Source organism: Schistocerca piceifrons, chromosome 4, assembly GCF_021461385.2.
Source record: "Schistocerca piceifrons isolate TAMUIC-IGC-003096 chromosome 4, iqSchPice1.1, whole genome shotgun sequence".
Classification (NCBI taxonomy): Eukaryota; Metazoa; Arthropoda; class Insecta; order Orthoptera; family Acrididae; genus Schistocerca; species Schistocerca piceifrons.
Window position 1 is genome coordinate 681423784 of NC_060141.1, and position 21247 is coordinate 681445030.

Sequence of the window (21247 nt, forward strand, 5' to 3'; positions counted from 1 at the left end):
CATGAATTGCTTCTATACAATACTGCGCACAAAACGTTCGTTGTCGAGGAGAAAATTAGAGAGATTAGAGGTAATACTGACTATCATTCTTCCCATGCCCCATTCGCGGAAGAACGGAAGTATGGGGCATTAGATAGTGATAAGAGGATTACCCCACCACATACCGTCAGATGATTTGCGGAATATAGACGTAAATGAATTTGCTTCCTCCAAGTAACGTCTCATGAGCTATTTTTGCTTTGAAGTTATAGCATCCTTTCATTTCGTTTATTCTTTGGTCCCCAGTTTTAATGTTAAGTTTATTGGCAATTTCATACCTGCTATTTTTCACTGATTCTGTTATCTTTACTTTCAGTACACATACTGTTTTCCGAGGATATAGACATGTCCAGCTAATCTTCCTGACTTTCCCTAAATATACCAATATCGCCAGGGACTCTTATCATTGATACGCTCTCACCCTGAATTTTAATTCAACACCTGAACGTTTGTTTCCTCATTTCTTCTTCGATTTCATTGTGAATGCCCTCTCCCGGTTCTGTTACATTTTGTACCTTACTCATACTTCTCTATTACTTATTTCTACTTTTCTGAACATCTGAAATTTTTTTACACCATTCTATTTTGACTTATAATGTTCTTCTAAGGTGACAGTCATTTTTCCTTGCGCTGTTTCTACTACGATGCGAGTCGGAAACCGTTTTGTTCCGAAGAGCCGAATATTGTGTCCTCTCTTCTAAAGATAAAAGGGTGGAATGTGGAGAAAAGGATCTGTTGCCCTAGGAATCTGGACCGGGAAGCAAAAGATTAGTTGGCACATGTGTACATTAAATAAAATCTAATCAAATCGTAGATGAAGAGCTGCTACACTTAACTGATTGGCAATTCATTCCAACCGGTGTTTAAATACAGCTTTTAAAACTATTAATGTATAAAATTGAATGACAATTCAAATAGTCCACTGTAGTTGTGTTTATGTAAGTCCATTAAAGACCAACACAAGGGGTTCCGCAGCTTTTAAGTCGCGTCTTCTTGTGTATATTAATGCTATATAATATGGCGTAGAGAGCTTTTACAAGATGCTGCATAGTAACAGTTGGCGTAGCTATACAAAATTCTCAGCGTTACTCAATTGATAAAGATCATCATCAATTGCGAATGTCCAGTCTGTATTAACACCACGAATCGTCATCACTTTGTATGTTTCTGACGGTTTCTTTCAGCCTAAGGCAATCAACAGGCGTTGTATGTTGCTTGACACAGGCCGACAGGAACATATTTTAACTGGTAAAGTGATGAAAGCTGCTGATTTAATATAAGCGGGACATTCATCATTGACGATGGTTTTTATCAATTGAGCAGGACTGTGAACTTTGCCTAGCCACGCCAATTGTTACTCTGCGGCAGTCCGTAACAACACCGTATACCATATGACATAGCATTTATATACACGAGAAGATGCGACTTAAATTTGCGAAATCGCTTGTATGGGACTCTAATAGACTTAAATAAATACAGCTACAGCGGACTATTGGACTTATCGTTCAGTTTTATATTTTAATAGTTTTAAGACCCGTATTTAAACACCTGCTTTATGTATGAATTGTCAATCAGTTACACATAACTATTGTAGCCATGGCTGCCCCAGTTTTAAAATTGTATGTAACTGCTGCACTGTTGACAACTTGTGGCAGCCGTGTATAGCTATAAGCAGAGGACTGACACACGCGAGCGTGTATTCTCATTGACTGTTTCCCGGTAGAGCCAGCTATCAACAACTTGGCGGAATGTTCGGCACCAACCAGGAACAGGGAACTAATCTGGAACTACAAGAAAGTGCCCCGGTTACCGCCGCTTATAACGCCGTGCTGGCTGTCTTCATTGGTCGGCTACCTGTAGATTCTTTATTTGTCACGTCATGCTATTCGTGGTGATATTCAAAGCGCAGCTAGCGGTGTTTGCAGGAATCTTCATCGAGGCGCCGGCTCCAGCAGTGTCGATAAGCTGGGATACTAAAGTCTCCACTACAGCAGGGCTCACAGTGAATCAATGCTGTTAGACGTTACCGAGGTTAATGTTCTCATCCTCTCCGAACTTTCAGATACCCTCGTTGCTCTGTTGGGTAGCGTTTGGCAGTCTGTTCAGAACAGCATATGAGAAAATGCTTCTTGTCTCGTATAACAAGAAACTGTCAGTCCCTGTATAACCTGAGAGCCTGTGATCGAGGTATTCTACCGTTGTTCACGTGCCCCCGTTTCTCCACAGTCCCATCAGCCATTGCTTCATGCTTTGAATGTACGGAGATAATTTGGGTAAGATCCGCATCCCGTCAGCAAGGTGTCTCATTTTCGAATGCAACCGAAACTAGTGAGACCGACTGCAACTGGAGTTGCTCCAACAGAATCCTGTGCACAGATCTGTAGCATTGATCGCCGTGTTCTGTTTGCCAAACGCTGGTTTCTTTGAGACGGGTGTTACGATTAATCAAGGAAAACCTCCAGTTGGGAAACTGGGCCAAAATTAGTTGGTTACTGTCGAGTTCCAGTTTACAATTTCTTTATTGATTACTTCAATCATTAAAAGTCATTTCTTTATAACTTAACCAGGAACAGATCCCAAAAAGCTAGTAGGCATGAGTGCCTTTTCAAAACAATTTACTTTACAGTTAACGGCCAAGCCATTTTACTTAAAACCGACTTTGATAAAACATTTGATAACAAATCAAAATTTTCCAAGTAATGAAATTAAAAAGCTTTACCTTACCGTTAACAGCCAAGCCATTTTACTTAAAACAGATTTTGATACAGCAGTTAATAACAAAATTAAAATTTTCTAAGTAATGAAACAAAAAAATACACCAATTTGCATACAGTTTCGCTATCGAACATGTAAGGAGCCAACTTCTTTTAAACTTTGGCATAACAAGATATTAAATTACAAGGGCTCTCCAACAGGGAGGCAGAACTATCAAAGGATGCCAAGTAGATTAAAACAATCAAAGTAAAGATACAGCCATTCATCTCTTACAATAACTATCAATTTTAAAGCCACGTAATTTTAAAAACCCGCCAATGAAAGGCAAACTTAACCTTTTTAAACAGTGGCCAAAAACAGAGTAAAATACAGCCGTTTACCATTTTACAATAACTAACAACTTTAATATCATGTCCTGCCACGAAAGTGTCCTGGGATAGAAATAATTAACCGACCGGGTGTAAGGGCGGCCACAATTGTCTCTCGAAGGGTGCTCAGGCTAGAAGCAGACTAACAGACCCACAACGCCTCACATTCAGCAATCACATCGACCTCACGCGAGGCCAGGGTAGGAGGAGGAATCAAATCAGGAACCATAATCCCTGCCCAAAAATACACTTCCTCCCAGGCAGTACTAACAAGAAGCCAAAAGATCAGTCTATAATTACAACGGCAATAGGGACAGGAAATCCGAACGCAGGAGGCCGCATGGCAGAAAAGACGCTGGTTGCACAAACCAAAATTCTTCAATTAACATCTAAACCTTTAACCAACTTAACTTGCAGTTTATCAGAGAAACAGCAGGTGAACTCCGATGCAAAGGTTCCTCACACCCGACCGTGTACACGTCGCCAGCGTGCCTAACTGGGCAGTCACGCAGCCACGCGCTCTATCACCGGAGCCCTCGTCTTCTCTGCACCGACGGCGGCGAAATACCACTCCTCAGGTTAGGCGAGTTCCTAGTCCATCATTCCCGCCTCCAGACGGAAAATTTAAAGACATCCGTTGCCGCTCCCACCAAGTAGTGACTCGGAACCACAGCCGTGGCCCCCGGGTGCTCACAGCAAGAGCTTACAGCCTCGTCCCGTCAACTCGTCCCACTCGTCTCGCACCGCCAGGATAGACCACTCGGCTTCTCGGAACAACAGCCAACTTTCTACCGACACGCCACGCCGCGGTCTCGTTGTACGACATTCTCTCATTCCCGATTTTAAAAACCGACCGTCCGACTCGTCACCGCTAGGCAACCAACCGGCCATCCCCCAAAGATCTTATTCCCTTACACAAGGCTAACAGGAAGCAATGACTCGAAGATCGATAAGACCAGACACGCCGCCAGAGGGGAATCTCAACGGAATCGTACGCAGCGGAACGATAAATATGAAAGAATCAATTAACGATGGAATGGAAGGACTCAGAACAATCTTTACAGCGCAATATATGTTGAGAGCCGACACAAGGCTCATTCTTATTTGCCTACTGAGTAACCTCAGTGACAGCCTATTTCCATGGACGTAGGCACCGTCCGCTTTGGAAGGGCTAGCCAGATGCGCAGAAGGGCGACAAGCGGCAGACGTGCCTCGGCACCGTTCGCCGCGCTTTGTTGCTACGCCGTGTATCGCTTACTGCTTGCTGAAGCCGGACCCCCGCCGTGACGCTACATCCATGCGCCGCATCGCGAGGCCCTTACGCTCTCTCGAATAAGTAAAGGAGTAAAGTAGATTTTCGGTTTAATGTCCTGTTGACAAAGAGGTTATTGGAGAATGAGCTCGGCAAGTTAACAGAAAAATATCGGCTTTAGAAGGAAATGTGACTCATCGACGAAAGAAGTAGCTTACAAAACGCTTGTTCGTCCGATTCTTGAGTATTGCTCATCAGTATGGGACCCTTACCAGGTTGGATTAATAGAAGAGATAGACATGATCCAGCGAAAAGCAGCGCGATTCGTCATGGGGACATTTAGTCAGCGCGAGAGCGTTACGGAGATGCTGAACAAGCTCCAGTGGCGGACACTTCAAGAAAGGCGTTACGCAATACGGAGAGGTTTATTATCGAAATTACGAGAGAGCACATTCCGAGAAGAGATGGGCAACATATTACTACCGCCCACATATATCTCGCGTAATGATCACAACGAAAAGATCCGAGAAATTAGAGCAAATACGGAGACTTACAAGCAGTCGTTCTTCCCACGCACAATTCGTGAATGGAACAGGGAAGGGGGGATCAGATAGTGGTACAATAAGTACCCTCCGCCACACACCGTAAGGTGGCTCGCGGAGTATAGATGTAGATGTAGATGTAGACTTCACGTTAAGCGATTTGGTGAAACTTAAATCAGGACAGGACCCCAGTACGAGTCCACTGGTTTACGACTACCCTATCTTACTCACTGGCTGAATATCCGTCGATGCATTCTGTTAATTATACAACGAGCACGCAGATTTTCACTCTTTCAAACTAAATACATTGCTAGGAGAGCCACAAAACTGTATCACATGGTTATACTGATCCGGAGTACCTTTTCAATATCGCAGCAATGTAGACAACAAATGAACGAAAGTCGTAAAAATGATAGAATATAATCATTTGTGTACCTACAGCATGTGTAAAACCCAAGATCTGTTTGACTAATTGAACGTCAACTTTTTTCTCCTAAACGGTTGGGTCTATTTCGTTAAGCATTCCAGCATCGTATAGTAAAATTATTCCAAGAAATTTGAGGCTGTAGGTAATTAACAAATCTCCGTTGTTAGAAAGAGACGCTGCTGCATTTATTGAAAATTAACGATTCTCACAATGTCCTAAATCCTTCGCGAATAACTCAAGGATCTGTATGCACAGGTTGAGCCCGAACTGCACCGACAAAATCTCTCTCGTTGACAAGGGTATTTTAATATTTTGGTGTATATGGAAGCTTGGTCTCCTGAGGCATGTTGCAGATTAATATCATTTCATTTTATTTCTAAATCCCATTTATATTTGTATCGATATTGCATTTAAAATATCTCTAAGGTGTGTGTGTGTGTGTGTGTGTGTGTGTGTGTGTGTGTGTGTGTGTGAAACATAGGCAGAAGAAGATCGTGTAAATGAGAGTGAGGAAGAGTAAGAGAGAAGTTGTGGGAGTTAAAGCGACTGTTAGTCTGTGATTGAGTGAGGGAGAGAGAGTGAGTCAACGATTTTGTGAATTTGAGCCAGTTCATGTGTTTGAAAGAAAAATTTCTATTTATTCGAGTGGTTCAAGTACAATCACATTGCAACATATTTCAGTCTCAAGCGTTCTCCTCCGAATGTGAAAATACTTTGTTGACACCCACCCACAAAGCGAGAAATGATTATTGTAATAAAATAACAGAAATCAGAGCTCAGACGCAGAGATTTGAGTGTTCGTTTTTTCCTTCACTGTTGGAGAGTGGAACGGCAAAGAAACAGTGTGAAGCTGGTTCTATGACCCTTCTGCTATGGACTTAAATATAAATTGCCGAGTAGTCATGTAGATGTAGATATGGTTTAGATAATATGACCCTATCCGTGGGTGCACCTTTTACAATAGCAGGTCAGCACCACCATCATCATTATACTTCATAAATGTACTTCACAAACACGATATGTGGCGCTTCATATAACGCGTACTCGTGAGAGACGTCAGACACATTTTCTCTAGTGTTTCAGCAGATATTTGAAACATAGTATATCCTATTGGTAGCTGGTCTCAGCCCAAACAAACACTCCTCATCCTCTATTTCCTGCGACACCCACTCCCAATGGAAAGCATCAGATTGCGTTCCAGTACAAACAAAAAGCTTAATTTTACGTGTAAATTCCATATATCAGTCCCACATTAGTCAGCGGTGCTATTCGTTTTATCAATATGCCTTAACATGGACAGCGACTCGCATGTCACCTTGGCCTGACTGCTATCACTATGCACTAGCGCTACTCATTCGCTGCTGGTGGACTGATTATTCGTCTCGTATCTGTTATACGTATCGACAAAACCAATATCGCAGTAGATTAATGTGAGACCGCTCTACCGAATGGACATGTAATATTCCATTTAAAAATAGTTTTGTTTCTAATGGGGAACACACCGACACTTTCTGTTGACACTGGGAGCCGAATTAAAGGTGTGACAGCATTTCTTCGGGCCGACGCAGTTTACACATCGCATAAATGAAACTGCAGATACCTGATGAAACACCAGAAAAAATGCGTCTGGCGATTGTTAGGAGAGTATCCTTTATAATCGTTATAATATTAATTATTACAGCTACCGCTCTACCAGCAGTGGGGTACATATACAAAAAGGTTATCAGTCAATGTACTGTATAAGACATATATATATGCAGAAATCTGTTTCTTCAGTAAAGCTTTTCTGGGTATTAGAGCGCATACTCATAGTGTTACAACAGTAGCTGAAACGTTGACTTATACAGCAACATGAGGATGCTGTCGAACATCAAAAGACACTGGCTGCATATGCCAACCCACTGGTACACACATTGTTTCTCATGGGTGTCTACTTCTTTTCCAGGTGGCCGTGCTCTTGGCGACTTTAGTGGCAGGAAGCCAGTGTGTGGTGTCGACAGCTCCAGGAGCGACGCAGTCTGACACAGCAACGACCACTGCTCCAGCTGCCCCAGTCGCTGAAGACAGATCCGGTGCTGCCGGAACGCAGACACCCTCAAATGGTGCGGACCGACGCGAGCTGACGCTGGGGCTGTCTGGCAGCTGCTGCGGCTCTGGCCCGCAGCTCAGCAACTCCTACGGTCCGCCGCCCCCGTCTGGGCCTCCTCTGCCTCGTCCAGTGTATGGTCCTCCGCCCCCAGGACAGCAACAGCAGCCAGCGATCATATATGCGCCACCTCCACCGGAGCCGCCACCACCACCGCCACCGTCGGGCTCTTACGGACCACCACCTTTTAAGCTACCACAAGGCGGCCCACCTAGAGGTCACCACCACAAACAATTCTTTCCGCGACCACATTACGGTCCACCACACCCGCCACGTCCTAGGCCAGTGTATGGGCCACCGAAGTCACCTAGACCAGTATATGGGCCTCCACCACCAACCAAACAGTATGGACCACCACCATTCGGTCTGAGGCCACCTGCTCCACCCCTTGGACCACTAAAGCTCACCTACGGGACTCCATCGAAACCACCAAGTTTCTTGTCTAGCTCCCCTCCTAAGCCGGTCTATGGAGTCCCTACACCAACCTATGGTGTTCCACAAATTTCTATATCTCCCCCTCCAGCACCTAGCAGCACATACGGAGCTCCATTCCATCATTCTGGAGGCGGTGGGGCACCTCCTACACCACCAGTGATCAAGTACGATGGCTGGCAGCCAATGCTGGGCGTTTCACACAAACCGAGTGACACTTATGGTCCACCAACAGGTGGAATTTCTCCGCCGCCGCCACCTACACCCAGTGTAGCCTATGGAACTCCGCTGTCAAGCGGAACTGGCTTTAGCTTCAGCGGAAACTCGGGAGTATCAGGAAATGGTGCCAGTCTTCTCCTCGCAGAGCTGTATGGAATTCCTCCGAGTGGGGGAGGTACTGGTTCGGGTGGAGGTTTATTTGGTGGTGGGTCCTTTGGCAGCTCTTTAAGTACCACATACGGTGTTCCTAGTCTCAATCTTGGCACTCCACCACCACAAGCACCACCAAGTAGTGACTATGGAACTCCACTGCCACCAGCTACAGTCACTGTTATAACATCTTCTACTGATGGTGGGTATGGTGGCTCTCCTCCTCCACCACCACCTCCATCACTGCCCAGCCCTGACTATGGCCCACCACCAAGTGGTGGAGATGTTCAGTTGCCATCACTGCCAAACGGTAATGACATTGTGCAGGCAGGTCCTATACCTACAGCTCCTAGTAACGAATATGGAGCACCACTACCTCCTGCCGGTTTGACTGCTCCAGCTCTAAATATAGATCAAGGCATCAGTGATGCAGTGGGTGCTACAATTGAATCAGGACATAGTGATGCAGGGGCAACACATACTTTACAGCCTGACACTGCTCAACTTGGTGTGCCACTGATTAATGGACATGACGAAATACACTCTCCATCACCTGCTGTTTCTGTTACAATCACCAAGAGTCAGAGCATTGAGCTGAAACCGCCAGGGAAGAAAGTCACTCCAAAGGAACCTGTTAAATTTAGAGAACCTGTACCCCCTGGACTGCTTTCTTCAATTGCGGAGACAGTGAGACTGAAGGAAACATTCGGCACTGATGTACATGGCAATAAAGGACCAACATACTTGCCACCACCTATCCCAGATCCTGCAGAGACCAATCAGAACGATCCTTCAAGACCACCAGTCGTTTATGGCTCTCCAGAACCGGCACCGTTTCGACCTCCTCCTCCACCAGATGACTCAGCTTCTTCGAACACTTTCCTTGTTCCACCTCCCAATGTTTACCGGCCTCCACTGGCAGCCACGAGCTATTCCAGCATTACTTCCGGAGATTTTGGCTTTGGGAGCTCCTCTCTCACTGCTGGTTATGGGGTACCACCTCCACAGCCTTTGTATCCTCCATCAACAGTATATGGGGTCCCCAACTTTGGAGGTGGCAGTGTCTCATTTTCTGCTGGTAATCTCGACAATTCGGGAGCTTTGAGTCACACAGTGTCTAACGTCTATGGTGCTCCTAATGGTGGTGGCCACAGCTGCACTGACACAGGCTTCATCCCTTCGAGTGGGTTTGGTACATCAGTGGCAGGTGATTCATCTGGACAAGGCGAGATAATTCATGGTACCGTGCCCAGTGGTGAATATGGTCCGCCGCCACCGACTATATCTTCAAATTACGGTGCCCCCTCAGCTCCATCTTCCAATTATGGGCCCCCACTATCTCAATTTAGCCAAAGCTATGTTTCCTCTTCAGGTCCCTCCGCGCCATCCACATTGTATGGTGCTCCTTCAGCACAAGTAGTGTCTGTTAGTTACGGCAGTCCGGATCCTAGGGGTGTTTCTGGAATCCTGTCAGCCCAGTCTTCTGGAGGAAATGATGTGTCTGCCGAGACACTGCCAGTGTCAGCCACTGGAGGCGACAATGGTGGCGCCCTGTCTTTACCAGAAGCCCAAGCACTTACTGCATTAGGGACATCAGCCAGCAACTCGCAAGATTTCACAGTTCAGGGTGCACACGGAAGCTACAAACTGCATATTCAAGCAGCCCCTGGCGTGGGTGAAGACGGCTCCAACGCAAACATACCCCACGCGGCGGTACTCTCAAACGGCCTACTACAGGATATCCTGAACGCCATCGAGCAACAGCAGCCGTCATCCTCCTATGGGTCTGATCTGCAGCAGGAATCGTCAGCCAGGGTAGACGTATCAGCGAGACCCGAGTCAAATTCCGTGCCCACCGCATCTCCATCCACCAAGGACGGGAACTACACTAAACACACGAGAAATTCTACGGCAACAACGAACTCCACGGCGTCTTCTGCGAGATCACCTGCTCCTAGTAACATTCAGTCAGCATTCCCATTCTCTGTGGCTGAGCACGGCATAGCGTTGTTTTTCAATCGAACTGGGAAAGCTCTGAACGATGTAACACCAGAGCGGAGCAACAACACATCAACGCAGCTACCTGAACACGATGTGAAACTGCCGGACGATGTAGGGACGTACGTATCATTCAGTGGTCCTCACGCCAATTACAAATATGGCGACACGTCTGGTTCCCAGGAAGATACGTCGCGTGCAGACACCAGAAGTGCTCAGTCATCGCAGGAGTCTCGGACAAATTCTTCACCGGTAGAGAAGAAAGAATAACTCTGCGACACGAGGCATGCAGAACCATTGAAGCTGACGCTGTTATTGCCCTTCGACAAAATTTCTGTGGACAATGGGCGTTAATTCGTCTATGCCGTTCAAAAGTCATCCGCATAATGTATTTATTCCACAGAATTTCAGCTGTAGCAATGCGAATGTAGCGCCTGAGTTGTTATTTAGTACGGTAAGCATAATTTATTGATTTTGTACTTGCGACATTAAAGTTGCGGTCGGAGAGTGCGCTTGTTCGTTTTAAAACAGTGTGAATGTCACGACTTTCTTTCCTTGAGTCCCATTTGTGGCGCTGTGGTCATGAGAGGACAGCAGCGGTTTTTTTTTTTTTACTTGAAATGAATCCTTCAACACAGCCCCAGTTTTTCTTTCCATGAATCACTGCTAAATACTTCGCTGCAGAGAACTGCACGACTTTTTTATGTGAAAAGACGATAGAGACAGTGCGCTGGGTTATAAACTTGGAGACGATGTCGGTCGGATTCTAAAATACTTTACTGGTGCTGCCACGTAACACAGGAAGTGTTCAAGTTTTTCACGATTTATTTACCTTCTTTACTATAAACTACCTAACGGATTCCTACTAGTGGGAAAACTGTACGTGTGTCCCTAGAACGTGTCTGTTCCGTTTCTTCATAAGGCACAACGTGTGTTTGTGCGATGAGTGCTGCATTATGTTTCCTGTTTGATCTGACAACACGATCAATGTAGTTAGAGAAATTACTGCTTTAGGTAAGAACGTGAAAGACAATTTTGTGCCAATATACACTTCAGCGACTGCTCAACCTCATTCTACTATATTGTTAATGTGCATTTTTATACTGTATTGTATTATATTGTACAACAAACGAATGATTGTGTAAATACATCTTTTTATACGTTTTAATTTTATTTAATCGAGCTTTAACGCTTTTTATTACATCATTATCTAATTCAAAACTATGATATGCAAATATTTCACTTTTTGTGCAAATAATCGTTACTGATCCTGTAAAGCATCAAAGACAGAGAGCTATGCAGGACTTGCACATAAATCTTTACAGCGTTACCCACCGATATATTCTTTCGACCATTTGAAATACTTGAGATTTTCCTAAAACTTCCTGTAAAAGGAACAATGAATGGCTTTGTACTTACAAACACAGAAACTTCTTAGGCTGTTGGTGTCATTGATGTGAAACGAAAAAGTGGTTTTCTTCTCAAAAGAATCAACTCAAACGTCACGTTGACTTTAATGTTTTGTTAATATTGACATACGTCTGACATATGTTTCACATCTCGAAGTATCAGTTAATTTATTGTCACCAGCAACGTTCTATTTTACTTCCACTATGCATTTAAGATTTTTGAGCCTCCATCAGCAGGCTCATTTCGGTGAGTAATAAGACAAGTGTGTGTTTTATGTACGTTTTTAGGGGAATCTGTACCAGTGTCTAATAGCAGATTAAAAATAAAACACTATCTTAGGACATGGCTCAAAGTTTTATGGAGGTCTTCGGTTGCATTGATGAAAGTAATGACATCACAAATACTTTCAGTAGCCACAGGCTCAACATAAAACACACCTTGTCGATAATGGTGTAAGCGAAGATGTCGACTAGAAGCTATAAGTACAAAGAACAAATAAAATGATGGTGTTGCAACAGTGAGAAAAAACAGAACAGTATCTCAGTACAAGTGTCAAAGTATTGTGGAGGTCTATGGTTGAAACGATGAATTCGTATAAGCTATTTAGGAGACAACCTAAGCAGCCCTCTTACATTGTTTCCAGATGATGCTGTCATTTTCCATGTAGTAAAGTCATCAGAAGACGAAAACCAGCTGCAAAATTATTTAGAGAAGACGTCTATATGGTACAAAAAGTGGCAATTGACTAAGTAATGACAGGTGTGAGATCACCCACGTGAGTACTAAAAGAAATCCATTAAATACTGATTACACGTAAATCACACAAATCTAAAGTCTGTCAATTCAACTAAATACCTAGGATTAACCACCACGAAGAACTTCAACTCCAGCGATCTCATAGATAATGGTGTAGGGACGGCGAACCATAGACAGTTTTGTTGGCAAAACAGTAGAGAAGTAAGAAGTAGTATGAGACGGGTTCGAAGAACCCTCTGCCAGGCGATTTACTGTGAATTGCAGTGTAGTAATTTACATGCAGATTATCCGGCTGTATTCCCTTAAGTTATTTGAACAACTATACGCAGGGAGAAGCTGAGTTTTCACATGGTATGATCACTTTGTAGGGATTTGAAACTGATAATAACTTCAATAAATTTCTGGACAAGACACATAAAGATTAAATTTAAGGAATATGTAGTTTTAGAGAACTTTTGCGAAACGAAAGCAGTTTTTACCTTTGCTCTGGATCTTTTTGTACTTCAGTGAACCCTTCTGCCTTCAGAACACCGTGTTTGATTTTTATGTCGTCTTCTATAGTATTTCAGGTGCATCGAGATCATTTTTAGTTTCCTGACTATTGCTTACTACTTGTTTTCAGTTTTCAACCTATTGTACTGCAGTCGCAAGAGATCTCTATCTGGACGATACCGCTGCAGTATTCGTGTGACATGGTTCAACGAACCATGGGACTAACACACGATCGTAACCACGAAAAGATATGGCCAAAATAAACTCGACGGCATAACACATTCGCTCCATACCTGCATTTTTGGCAGCGTTAAGGCTGAGACATTGTCTGGCCTTCTATTGTGTGTTTATAGTCTTTATTGTAATTTTACGGGCTGTTTAACTCTCCAAATACATAGTACAGTTTGTAAACCTATTTATCCTACCAACATTCCGTTCTTTGTCTTTCTCGTCTTTTCCTTTCGCTTATTACAACTTTTCTGTTATTGTTATTTTGTGTTATGAAATACATTATGTGTAATTTTTCGGGTAGATGTGTTTGCATAATAGTGCCTTTGGCCACTTCTAATTCTGTTTTTTTTTTTAAGTTGCTTTTTTATTTTGGCAACGTGCTTCTGCTCCTGAGTTCGTCGACGATCATTTCATTTGATTTTAAGACTTCGACAGTGCTTCGTGTGTATTAGGCTGAAGAAATACTTTAATTTATGGTGCGCGCAGGTACAGTGACAAAACGCTCTTCTGGGTTGTATGGTTTTGGTCTACAAATGGAATTCATATCTTTGATTGCAAGTTATTAGGCTGTTCGAAGATAATATGATGCGAGATTTATATTTTATGTTCCTTAGCGCGGATTACGTTAGATTCTGATGTACATCCAGGTTATGCCGGTACCTATTATTGTTGTGCTGCATTCTTATTAGGAACCGTATTTCATGCGTTTTTTTTTTTTTTTTTTACCCTGCCACATGCATCACGACGTTTTAGAAGCGTCTAACTTTTCTCTGAAGTAACTAACTATATTTTCCTTCTTACTTTCATGTCTAGATATACAGATATTGATGACTAGGAGTATAAACAGCTTTCCAAAATTATTTCGGAATAAATTTTCTGAAGGCGAATAATTTGGCCTCAACTGTGTAAGGACAGATGTACTACGTATTAACGACATATGAAAATTTTTGAGAGACCGTTGCTCGAATTTGTATTTCCCGTATACGGAGAGCGGTCGGTTACCTTAACCACTGGGCTATCTGTGCACGCCTTCCGGACCGAGCCAAACTTTCTTATGTCACAGTGCCTTTATCCCTATATTACAAACTCTTACGTTAATAACTAAATGCTCGCATCGTACAGGGAAATGTTCGCAGGTGAATGGCTGCTTGGTGAATGAAACAATGCTGCAAGGTTGCGTAAATAAAAGTAAGGCTTATGTGTGAATTGAGTTGACATTATTTCTATGTTGTTACCTCTGTACATACTAAAGTTAATTTCGATAAAAATATCAATAAGTATTCTCGTAATATTCAAGCGCAACGCAAAATATGACTGCGACTTAAGAGTCCCACCAGGTCCAGGGGAGCTAATTCTCAAGTTACACCGTTTTGTGATTGCTTTCCTTTGACGTTTGTAGCACTTTCAGCTTACTTGGTACCAAGTCTTCGAATTAAGCACTTGTGAAACGGTTTGAATCCACAAAATCCAAGGATATATAGCACTATATGGCATTATCATTTATTTTGAGGGATGCATATTGGACCTGAAGACGGCATAGTGGAATGCCGAAACTGGTTGTCGTCAAAATAAAATAACATCTTAGTTACATGGCTGTTGGAAAATTTCACTGATATTGACAATTACTTAACCAGCTGACCTCCTCTGTCCATGATGGATCAACAGGCATTCTGTTGCAGTGAGTCTCTTTCACGATCTACGACAAAAGGATTTGGTGACACCAGATTTCTTACAATATAGCCGTTTACTTTACCTGATAGATGGAATGTCGATTCGTCCGAAAAGGTGAATCGCTAGGCTATTAGATTCAAACATAATTGATGGGAACTATTCAAATGGGCCCAGAATACAAGTAGTTTATTGTCCACAGTCAGACCACTTCGTGCTCACTCTTCGTCTTTGAGTACTGCACTTCAACTTTATATGGTGTTCGTGTATTGAACTTAATTTTGAGTTCACGAGAATTAAAAGACTTGCAAACAAGTTTTGCGAAGCCAATAAGCAAGACTTGTTCCATTCTTGCGTATATAAGCGTACTACCGACTCATTTAGTTCTACACCTCTGAAGTCGTCAGATTTTTTTGGATATACGCTTTTTTACTACAGTGAAACGGTAAGTACCACGAGCAGACGCTAGACTTCAATTTCCTGCATCATAATTAATCATCGTCATCCGAGAAAAGCATCAACAACGAAAATCTTTCCTGAACTAGCGCTCTTGCTCCGTATATCATATTTGCTGCAGTACATTTACTACCCATTTGTAATTGATGTTACCAAGATGACCACCAATATGCTGTTCTGCTTCCTTTTAAACTGCACTTTATTTGTAGTTAAACGACACAACATTTCGGAAACGCTATAAAAAATGCGCGCTCCTTATTCGTGTTCAATGAGCTTCTTCTCCGACCGACAAATATGACTGTTGATTATTGTACATTTGTCGGACTTTGTGAGCTTAGCTTCAGGTTGAAAAAAGGTAGGTATTACTTACAAGTAATGTCAATAAGCAATTAACACACCGAGAAGCAGTATTAGGATATTCTTGAATGTACACCACGATCAAGGCATGTAAGTATTACACGTTTTAGAAGAGACTCAGCAACTTACCTGGCAGGTATCATAAAATGTGACTCCTACGATACTTACAGTCTGACAGAATTGCTCTGTCACTGGTAAACCGTAAAGACTTTATTCCTTTTCCCAGGACTTCAGTTTCATACAAAATTATTTCTTGGTTTCATTTACAGCTTGCTGAGTGTACAGATTCGTAGTACTTCTATCCCCTTCAAGTCCCCTGACTCTTAAAAACTGCAATCTGATGTACGTATCAATTAATTCTTGAAAATTTCCGGCGTAGGACTATTTCACGAAGTTTCAGAACCGTAGGTGGATGACGTCGGCTTCTTGCCCCAATTATTCAGCCATATATAAGGATTGCATCTCCACAGGACATTCCATGGATTAGTCTGCCACGGAAATCTTGACCTCGCCGAGATTCTCCTGGGATTCAATTATTACGGAATCTGTGGAAAACCGTTTGGCGGAAGGTCTTATTAATCTTAATGGCGGCTTTCATCAGGAAAAGGCGTGGGACCGGTGATTTTTTAATACCTACAGAAAAGAAATATTTTACGACTAGACGTCTGGATCTGAACTCCGGTACTCCAAATTCCGACAGGGCGCGCCTGTGGCATCACAATTACGTATGTGCCTGAGCGCCATAGATGGAGTAATATTCGAAGAAGGCGCGAAACTGGACAGAGATGGCTCATGCGGGGGCTGCCGTTGTGCATTCAGCTCCGCGCCAGTTTTTGGTATGAAGTTAGCGGTATGATCTAGCAGTCTCCAGTGCAAAACACTCTCCTGAAGATGGTTGTCAGCGGAAATATCGCAACATCATCTGGCTACAAACCGAAACTTCATGGAATACGTATCAGTTGTTGATAACTTTCACTCCCCTGCTACCTTCAGAATTTCGAAGAGTGTTCGATCAACATGAAAGATAGCTCTAAAGTTTTTTTTCTTTTTAGTCATTATCTTCTGAGTGGTTTGATGCATACCACCACGAATTCCCCTCCTCCGACAACATTTTCCTCTCGGAGAAGCAATTCCAACCTATGGCCTCAATTATTTGCTAGATGTATTCCAATTTATTTTTCTCTACAATTTTTTCCTCTACAGCTCCCTCTGGTACCATGGAAGTTATTCCATGATATAATAACAGATGTCCTGTCATCCTGTCCCTCTTTCTTCTCAGTTTTTTCCACTTATTCCATTCGTCGACGATTTTGCGGAGAACCTCCTCATTATTTACCTTATCACTACACACAATTTTTCAACATTCTGCTGCAGCACCGCATCTCAAACGCTTCAATTCTCTGCTGTTCTGGCTTTCCCTCGGTCTATGTTTCACGATCATACAATGCTGTGCTCCAAACGCACATTCCCAGAAATTTCTTCCACAGATTAATGACTATACTTGAATCTAGCAGACTTCTCTTGGCCAGAAATGCCCTTTCTGCCAGCGCTTTTTCCGCTTCTTGCCCTCCTTGTTCCATCATGCTTTATTTTTCTGCCTGAGTAGCAGAATTCCTTAATTTCATTTTATTACCCCCAATTCTGATGTTAAGTCTATCCCTAATATCCTTTCTGCTACTTATTACTTTCGTCATTCTCCTATTTACCCTCAATCAATATTCGTTAATACGCTCTCCATTCTGCTGATGTAGACCTGTAATTCCTTCCCTTACTCACGATAAAAATGTCATCAGCGAAACTTTTCATTGATGCCCTTTCACTCTGGATTTCAATGCCCCTCTTGAAGCTTTCTTATATTTTCGTCAACTGTTCTTCGACGGACATACTGAGCTGTAGGGACGAATGACTAAATCCATCAATTACACACTTACGGCCTTATTGTTCCCTATTCTTCTCAGAATTTCGAACGTCTGTCACAACTTAACAATCTCAAACGCTTTTTCCAAGTCGACAAATCCTATGAACGCGTCTTTCTTACATTATCAAACGCAACATCAGAATTGCCTCTCTGCTGCTTTTACCTTTCCTAATGCCAAAATCCTCATTTAACACACATTCTTCTTTTCCATCCTCGTGTTTATTATTCTTGTCAGTAACGTGGATGCATGAGCTATTAACATGATTGTGTGGCAACTTCGCACTTCTCTTGCTATTTTCCCATCTTTGGAAATGTGTGGATGATGTTTCTCCGTAAGTCTGAGGGTATCCCCCGCCTCACAGCTTCTACACGCTAACCTGAATAGTCGTTTTGTTGCCAGTTCTCCCAATGATTTTGGAAATTCCGGCAGAATGTTATCTGTCCCTTCCGTAATATGTTCCTTCACTTCTCGAAAGCTCTTTTAAACTCTGATTTTAATACTAGCTCCTATGTCTTCTACCCTGTCGAATCCCGTATCTTTTTTTATATACATCGGCAGAGAAGTTCTGTCCCTCCCCCCCCCCCCTACAAACAAACGCCTTCAGTGTACTCTTTCCCCCTGTCTGCCATTACATTTAACAATGGGTTCCACATTGCATTCTTCATGTTACCGCCAATGCTAATTTCACCGAAGTTTGTCTTGACTTATCTATATGCTGAGTCAGTCCTTTCGACAATTATTTCTTTTTCGTTTTCTCTGCATTTTCCAGGCAACCATTTCGCCTAAGTTTCCCTCCACTTAATATTTCACTCCTAAGTGATATGTATTTTGTCTTCCTGAACTGCCCTGATAATTTTTCTAATTCCTTTTTTCTACGGTCAATTAGAGCATTTCTTCTGTTACCCTTGATTACGTCGTTCTTTCCTTCCTTGTACAGATGTTTTTATTTCCAAGATCCGTTATGTCTCTTTTTAGAGACGTTCATTTCTCTTCAACTGACCTGTCCACTGAGCTATTCACTATGGCCGGCCGGAGTGGCCGTGTGGTTCTAGGCGCTACAGTCTGGAACCGCATGACCACTACGGTCGCAGGTTTGAATCCTGCCTCGGGCATGGATGTGTGTGATGTCCTTAGGTTAGTTAGGTTTAAGTAGTTCTAAGTTCTAGGGGACTGATGACCACAGCAGTTAAGTCCCATAGTGCTCAGAGCCATTTGAACCATTTATTCACTATCGCATTGTTTATAACCTCAGATAACTTCAGCTCTATCTCTTCCTTCCTTAAATACCTCGCTTATTTGAGCATTGATCTTTTCCGACTTGTCATTTGAACTTCAGTCTACTCTTAATCATTACTAAATTGTGACTTGAGTCTATACCAGCCCCTGGGTATATCTTACAACCCAATATCTGATTTCGGAATATCTTTATGACCATGATACAATCTAAATGGAATCTTTCCACTGGAATCTTCCTATATCTCCCAGCCTTTTCCAAATATACATCCTCCTCTTGTGTGTCGCTTTTGCTAGTTGAAATTTATATCAGATCTCTATTAGCGTTTCTCCTCTCTTTCCTATTGCCAAGCTCATACCCTCCTGCAACCCTTCCTTCTGTTCCTTCCGCTGCAGCCGCATTCCAGTCCTCTATGACTAATAGGTTTTTATGTCCTTCTACGCACTGAATTACCTCTCAGTACTTATATACTTTATCTGTCTCTTCATCCTGTGCTTGCGACGTTGGAATGTAAACCAGAAATACAGTTGTCGGTGTCGGTTTCATGTCAATTCTGATGAGAATAACGCTATCACTGAACTGTTCGCAGTAACTAATTCTTTGCCGTACCTTCACATATACAACAAATCCAGCTCCCGCCAAACCATTCACTGTGTGACAGTATCAAACGGTTACTGCTGGTGTAGTTGGTCTTTGTAACAGCGTCCCAAATGAGCAAACCAGTTTCATCTTTACCCTAGGTTACCGGTAGTTTAGGCATTGGGGCTATGCACGGCTCAGTTTAAGAGGATTATCTCGATGTAGTTATAGTGTCGAGCTGCACACGCCAGCTTTCATGTCCCAAAGCTAATCTATAGCAACTAATAACTCGTAGCATTTATTCTGCAGTAAAATGTTCTTTGCATTGGCTAGAAATGCTACTTAATAAAATACACAGAAACACAAAATAAAAATTAAATGAATAATTAATAACAAGTCTTTTGTTATAACGTTTGTAATTGATGTAGACGACAGAATATATTATATTGAATAAAGTTTAGTCAAGAAATGACATCTCAAATAAACAGCAAGAGGTCAGGGGTATTCAGTTAAAATTAGGCAGAATATACCCTTATCAAAGGCATCATTGAGAGGATTCGGGAATGATGGCAGAATCTCTAAACTAAATTGTAATCAAAGATATGCAAAAACTTAGTCCAATTCGCAATCACAATACACGAAATATTCACGAGCTCAAAACAGTTTCTAGTTCAACATGATGATTTACGGACTATCGAGTGCGATACAAAGGCTAGTAACTCATGCTCTTGTCTATCCTTAGTTCCATAATATACGCGGAAAAACTTGAGAGTCCTACACTGCAGCATATACAGACCTTCAAAATATAAAAGTCCCTACAGACGCTAAAGTGTGGTGGTGGCTATCCATCGCCCACAACCAATCACCTACGCGATCATATACCAATCGTTACCACAGTGAGTTGCGCCTCCTTCACGCACAAATGAACAAGTGTCCAGAATCGCTTCCTTGCGCTCTTCACTCACAAATGTTGTTGCCTCCACCGTGACTCCCATACCGTTCTGCTACTGTCTGTTTTACTATCGGCTGAAGCTTGTCACCACCAAAATTACATCATTCTTGAGTTCTACAGACATGATTTGACTCAACATGACCACTTCCCAGAGTAAATTACTGTATTATAACAATATTTAAATAAGGAAATGTTATAAACATTTGGTCAAACTCTGACCACAATAAATATAAATATGGGTTTGTCCATAAATAAGTAAGCTGGTATCCTTGGTCAAGTGCACTCACGATAAATGAAATCTGATTATCCTTAAATATCGTTTAAAAAAATTTCTAGACCTGATTATCAGAGGGAACGTCAGCAAACTTATAGACTAACCATGTCTTAAGTTACGTTGATTTTTATTATCAATTGTAATTAATATGTAGGTAAAGTTACTTGCAAAGTAGTAAACCGTTCATTAGAAACTGTTCCCAGACTAAACTGATATATTATAACCCTATTTCAATAAAGAAATATTCTAAACACTCAGCCACACTCAGACAAATCACAAAAAATATAAATATCGATTTGAGCATAAATAAATAAGCCAATAATCTTACTCAAGTGCACTCATGATAAATGACAACAGATTGTCGTTAAATATTGTTCCAACAACTATTTAGGTCTACATGTCAGAACAGTCTTTTGTCACTCTTTTACAAAGTGAAAGTCAGCAAACATATGCGACTGACCACGTCTTAAATTACTATGATTTTGTTTTATCAATTGTAATTCATATGTAAGTAAAGTTACTAACATACTAGTAAGCTGTTCTTAAGTAAATACGCAAGGATAACAAAATGTGAGGTATTCATGCTTCATTCATCTGCTCTGAAATGGTGGAGGAAATGATGTTCTGACAA

At 42.2% G+C, this 21247-nt stretch overlaps 1 protein-coding gene across 1 annotated transcript in view; it reads left to right on the forward strand.

Moving 5' to 3' along the window:
* The window catches only part of LOC124795146 (trithorax group protein osa-like), a 94683-nt gene extending 83227 nt beyond the window's left edge, over positions 1–11456 (forward strand). Inside the window, exon 2 of the mRNA XM_047259026.1 lies at positions 7289–11456. Within this exon, the coding sequence (XP_047114982.1) occupies positions 7289–10558 (3270 nt within the window). The 3' untranslated portion in view covers positions 10559–11456. The remainder of the gene's footprint in view (positions 1–7288) is intronic.
* Positions 11457–21247: the final 9791 nt, after the last annotated feature.